The sequence below is a fragment of the Rhinoraja longicauda genome, chromosome 39 (assembly GCF_053455715.1).
Source record: "Rhinoraja longicauda isolate Sanriku21f chromosome 39, sRhiLon1.1, whole genome shotgun sequence".
NCBI classification, from domain to species: Eukaryota; Metazoa; Chordata; class Chondrichthyes; order Rajiformes; family Arhynchobatidae; genus Rhinoraja; species Rhinoraja longicauda.
This window is the reverse complement of record NC_135991.1, coordinates 420,576-426,674: the sequence shown is the minus strand read 5'-3', so window position 1 is coordinate 426,674 and position 6,099 is coordinate 420,576. Positions and strand designations below refer to the sequence as shown.

General features: G+C 48.9%; 1 protein-coding gene across 1 annotated transcript; it reads right to left on the bottom strand.

The window, feature by feature from the left end:
- Positions 1 to 4,725: 4,725 nt before the first annotated feature.
- Positions 4,726 to 5,691, bottom strand: LOC144611076 (putative G-protein coupled receptor 139). The gene has a single exon (XM_078430158.1). The coding sequence runs from the start codon at positions 5,689 to 5,691 to the stop codon at positions 4,726 to 4,728; it is 966 nt and encodes a 321-aa protein (XP_078286284.1).
- Positions 5,692 to 6,099: the final 408 nt, after the last annotated feature.

The window sequence follows — 6,099 nt, the reverse complement described above, 5'->3', positions numbered from 1 at the left end:
TATTTAAGAGGAGTTAGATGTGGCCCTTGTGGCTAAAGGGATCAGGGGGTATGGAGAGAAGGCAGGAACAGGATACTGAGTTGGATGATCAGCCATGATCATATTGAATGGCGGTGCATACAGGCTCGAAGGGCCGAATGGCCTACTCCTGCACCTATTTTCTATGTCTGTTTCTATGTCTTAGCAATCATATCCAGACCCCCGACCCCACACCAACAAACTCATCGGGGAGGGCCGGCTCCGTGCTGAGGGCGGAGTTGGAGTTGGGTTCACGGGGGGTCTTGGCGGGGACGATGGTCCTCAAACTGCAGAGCATCCTGGACAATACTGCTCACCCCCCCCCTCCATGACACACCGCCAACCTGAGGGGCACCTTCAGCAACAGACTGGTCCTACCAAGATGCAGCACAGAACGCCACAGGAGATCCTTCTACCCTGTGGCTATCAAACCGTACAACCCCTCCCCCTGCTGTCGTGGGCTAGTCTGAGACTGACTCCCCCCTCCAATCCTTGCACAACCCCAATACTTCGCGCTCATCACTTTAACTTCATGAATCATGCGTTTTATGACTGTTGCAGATCAATTTCCCTCCCGGGATAAATAAAGTTCTGTGGTATCATAGACAGAGAGACAATAGGTGCAGGAGTAGGCCATTCGGCCCTTCGAGCCAGCACCGCCATTCAATGCGATCATGGCTGATCATTCTCAATCAGTACCCCCTCCGTTCCTGCCCCTCTCCCCATATCCTCTGACTCCGCTATCCTTAAGAGCTCTATCCAGCTCTCTCTTGAATGCATTCAGGGAATTGGCCTCCACTGCCTTCTGAGGCAGAGAATTCCACAGATTCACAACCTGAAAAGTTTTTCCTCATATCCGTTCAAAATGGCCTACCCCTTATTCTTAAACTGCGGCTCCTGGTTCTGGACTCCCCCAACATCGGGAACATGTTCCTGCCTCTAACGTGTCCAACCCCTTAATAATCTTATACGTTTCGATAAGATCCCCTCTCCTAACCCCATTCTCCCCATAACCCCTGTCACCCGTTCTAATCAAGAATCTATCTATCTCTGCCTGAACAACTATCCACTGACTTGTGGCCTCCACAGCCCTCAGCGGCAAAAGAATCCACAGATTCACCGCCCTCTGGCTAAAGGGGTTCCTCCTCACCTCCTTTCTGAAAGAGCGCCCTTTAATCCTGAGGCTGTGCCCTCCCACCGGTGAGAGACGGAAATGGACAGATGAGTGGGAATCACCGTGAAAGAGAGAGGGAGTGGGAGGGAGAGAGTGAGAGGCAGGGAGAGACGGACAAGAGAGAAACATAGACGTTCAGACCCAGAGAAGTTTTGAATTGAACTGAGTTCTTTATTGGAACAGGTGACAAGTCGCAGTGAAATTCTTCGCTTTGCATACCCAGGGTATGCAAGTAGTCACCACATTAAGGGCACTTACAAAGTTACTAGGTCCCCCTTTGTTCATCCTAGCCCCCCCCACTCCCCGCCGGGTCCTCATTGTCCAGGGGGACAGAGGGAGCGAAGAGTGGGAGCGAAAGGGGGGGGGGCGGGTGAAAGAGAAAGAGAGAGGGGAAGAGAGGGGGAGGGAGAGGGTGAGACAGAAATAGATAGAGATAGAGAGAACGAAACAGAGAGAGAGAGCGAGAGAGGAGATTGGGAGAGGGAGGAAGAAATTAGAGCGTGACGCAGAAATCGATAGAGATAGAAGAACAAAACAAAGAGAGTGAGAGAGAAAGTAGAGTGACGCAGAAATTGATAGAGATAAAGAGAACGAAACAGAGAGAGAGAGAGAGAGAGAGAGAGAGAGAGAGAGAGAAAGTAGAGTGACACAGAAATCGATAGAGATGGAGAGAACGAAACGGAAAGAGAGAGAAAGTAGAGAGTGACACAGAAATTGATGGAGATAGAGAGAACGAAACAGAGAGAGAAAGTAGAGTGACACAGAAATTGATAGAGATAGAGAGAACGAAACAGAGAGAGAGAGAGAGAGAGAGAAAGTAGAGTGACACAGAAATCGATAGAGAAGGAGAGAACGAAACAGAAAGAGAGAGAAAGTAGGGAGTGACACAGAAATTGATGGAGATAGAGAGAACGAAACAGAGAGAGAAAGTAGAGTGACACAGAAATTGATAGAGATAGAGAGAACGAAACAGAGAGAGAGCGAAAGTAGAGAGTGACACAGAAATCGATAGAGATAGAGAGAACGAAACAGAGAGAGAGAGAGAGAGAGAGAGGAGAGAGAGAGAGAGAGAGAGATAGAGAGAGAGAGAGAGAGAGAGAGAGAGAGAGAGAGAGAGAGAGAGAGAGAGAGAGAGAGAGATAGCGAGAGAGAGAGAGAGAGAGAGAGAGAGAGAGAGAGAGAGAGAGAGAGAGAGAGAGAGAGGGAGAGAGAGAGAGGGAGAGAGGGAGGGAGAGAGAGAGAGAGAGAGAGAGAGAGAGAGAGAGGGAGGGAGGGAGGGAGGGAGGGAGGGAGGGAGAGAGAGAGAGAGAGAGAGAGAGAGAGAGAGAGAGAGAGAGAGAGAGAGAGAGAGAGAGAGAGAGAGAGACACACACGATGGGGTAGTACTGATGGAGTGACAAACTGCGGGGTTGTGTTGATGGATTAGCACACAGTGGGGATGGATTAGCACACAGCGGTATGTTACTGATGGACTGACATACGGTGGTATCTCACTGATGGAATGATACCCTGTGGGGTAATAATAATGGGATTGTGCTGAGATAGTAACACACTATGGCATATTACTAGTGGTCTGACGCACTGTGGACAGGTATTAATTGAGTAACACTGTGTGGCGAAGCAGGGATGGAGTGACACTGTGGTGTGCTGCTGATTGCCTGACACACTGTACTAATGGAGTGACGCTCTGTGTGGCTGCAGTGATGGAGTGACAGAGGGGTTGGGTCAAAACATCGTCAGGCTCGGTGGTGCGGTTTCCACAGCGTCATAAGACAGATCCTATCGATGACATCAGGCCGAAGAAGGGTCTCGACCCGAAACATCACCCGTTCTTAATAATAATAATAATAATACATTTTATTTATATAGCGCTTTTCATATACTCAAAGACGCTTTACAGAGATTTTGAGAACATAGGGAAATTAATAAATAGATAAATAAGTAAATAAATAAATGAACAGTAGGTGAGGTGACCTTCAGTGGTTGAAGGCAGTACTGAACATGTGAGACTTCAGCGATGTTTTGAATGTGGTGAGTGTGGGGGAGTCTCTAACGGTTTGGGGTAGTGAGTTCCATAGGATGGGAGCAGCGATGGAGAAAGCCCTGTCCCCCCAGGATCTGAGTTTAGTCCGGATGTGGGGGGATAGGAGATTGGCAGCGGCAGAGCGGAGGGTGCAGGTGGGAGTGTGCCTGTGGAGGAGGTCGGTCAGGTAGGATGGGGCCAGGTTATGGTGGGCTTTGTAGGTTTTGAGGAGGATTTTGTACTGGATTCTCTGGGGGATGGGGAGCCAGTGGAGTTTATAAAGGACGGGGGTGATATGGTCACGGATCGAGGTGTGTGTGAGTAGACGGGCAGCGGAGTTCTTACTCTTTAAAGAAGCTACCTGCCCCGCTGAGTTACTCCAGCATTTGGTGTCAATGCTTGATTACATATGGTCCTGGAGCTCTGTGTTCTGGGTCTCGGGATGGGGGCGTGGATTACACAGATATCGGTGGCGACCTCCATGTAGCAAAGAAAACAACCTGGACTAAACAGTGTCCGCGCCCTGGCACAGCGGTCTGGATTACTCCAGTTCCGGGGTCCCAAGCCGGAGATTGGCAGTATCGCGTCAACAAAATTGGTGAACATGCAAAGACCAGAAGGCACAGCTTTAAGAAAAAGATTAAAGTTCAATTGAGCTGTCTGGGACACGTGTTTCTTTTAACCAGAGGGTTTCGCGTCCCTGAAACGCTCTTCTAGTGCAGGTGGTGGAGGTTGGTTGTATCATGGCTTCTCTGAGGCATTTGTATCAGCACGTGGACAAACAAAGACTTGCGGGATTTGCATCATGCGTAAACAGATGACATAAATATATCTTGACATCATGTTCGGCCAAGAAATGATGGGCCGAACTTATTTTTCCTGCGCTGTACATTTCCATATTCTATGTACAAATGCACCGGTCAGCGTAAAAATATATAAACCACAGTTCAGAATGCAGAATTATGTTCTTTTTATTTATTACGTGTACCGCGCTGAACCCGAAAGGGTTTTTAAAAATTATGTTATTGAAACAAAACAGATAACAAATAATACACAAATGCAATCATATCAAACTCAAGTTCAAGAGATAGGGCAAATGAGCATTTGCATCAATTTCGGAGATGTCACCCATTCCTTCGCTCCAGAGATGCTGCCTGACCCGCGGAGTTACTGCAGCATTTTGTGTCTACCTTCGATTTAAAACAGCATCTGCAGGGGAGGGTTCAACTCATTAAAATACACGACGGCAGGATGCTTGAATCGGAATGGTTACGATGAATGATGGGCAATCGCAGGCAAATGGGACTCACGTCGATGGAGCATGGAGGAGCTGAGCCCCAGGAGCAGATTCCGTGCTTTGTGACTCTGAATTCCGCACGTATTCCATAACCTGCCCTCAGTGTGTAAGGATGCGGTTATCAAAGTGGAATTAGTGAAAAATGGGTGATAGATTGTCGGCGCGGATCGAAGGGTTAAAGAGCTTGTTTTTGTTTGTGTGTGTAGCATGTCTTTATGAGTGAACAAGTGCACGAATTACCCTGAGTGGGAATTTCACCGCGTTCATCAGCTCCTGTCTGAATTTACTCTGGGTCGCCACGTATATACACGTGTTGGTGCAGGTACTGAGAAGCTGTAAAAGCGTCGACGTGACCATCGTGATATGGTAATAACCGGTGGGGGAGCCGTCATCTCCGATCTTCGCAAAACCCGCAAAGATGACAAAGACAGCTTGTGGTGCCCACAGCAATATGAAAGTGCCCGTGATACTAAAGAGTAAAACAATGGATTTCCTGCGGTTCTCCATCTCCGGGTCCTTGTCATTCTCCCCGTTGCTGCGGCCCCGGAGACCCCTGCGGACTCTGCTGGCCGCTACAATCCGCCTGACCGTCAGCACATTGAGCAGAAGAATCAGAAAGAACGGGAGACAAGGGGTCAGAACGCGGTGTGTGACATGATATGCGATCCATGCAGACGATGTATAGAAGGTGGGTTTAATGTAGCACAGCCAGGGAAGATTATCAAACTCGTAGCCAGGATCTATCGCAAAACACCTGGGGATATTCTCCAAACAGCCCAGCACAATCACTGCCCCGATAACTGCAGCCGCCGTTCTCTCGGTACAATATTTTATTTTCAGCTTCTCACAACAAATGGCCACAAACCGATCGAAGGTGAAGGCTACCGTCAGCCAGACAGAGACCGCGGTGGTTGCAAAGACCAGGAATATGACAGTCGTGCACACGGGAGTAATGTTGAGAAAAGAATAAGGGAAGTGAAATAGAATAGTCAGACGTAGAAACGGATCAGTGATGCCGACCAGGAGATCAGACGCTGCCATGGCCACCAGGTAGCGTGTGATGCATTTGGAGAGACCGCATTTACCTCGACAGAGTATCACTATCGCCAACAGGTTCACTGTGAAGGGGAGAAGAAATATTACTGACACAAGACCTGCACAAATGTATCTGAGCAACATTGTCTGATTGGAAGGTTTTCAAACTTGGATGCGTTGACCAAATGACCCGAAAATGCTCAGAGACTGCAGCGTTTGGGTCACGGTGCGCACGCAACCCATCAAACGCCAATGTATATTAGGGTCACAGCTTTTAATTCCGTCCACATTCTCATCAACTGCCCTCCAGATTGCAGCATCCATCCACACTCAGGCCCGTATTGTAGTGGGAGAACCATTAATAGGCAGGTCAACTGCAGGTGGGAGGAAAGGTGAGCGCAGCCAGGAAAAGCGCGGAGTCGGAGGACGACCGATGAAACATTGCACATGTGGAGATTGAACCTGCATCTCCGGAACTGTGCGACATCGGCAGTACTGACTGTGGCGCGGTGGCGAGGATGTAGAGAGAGTGGCGCAGTCCAGGATAAACAA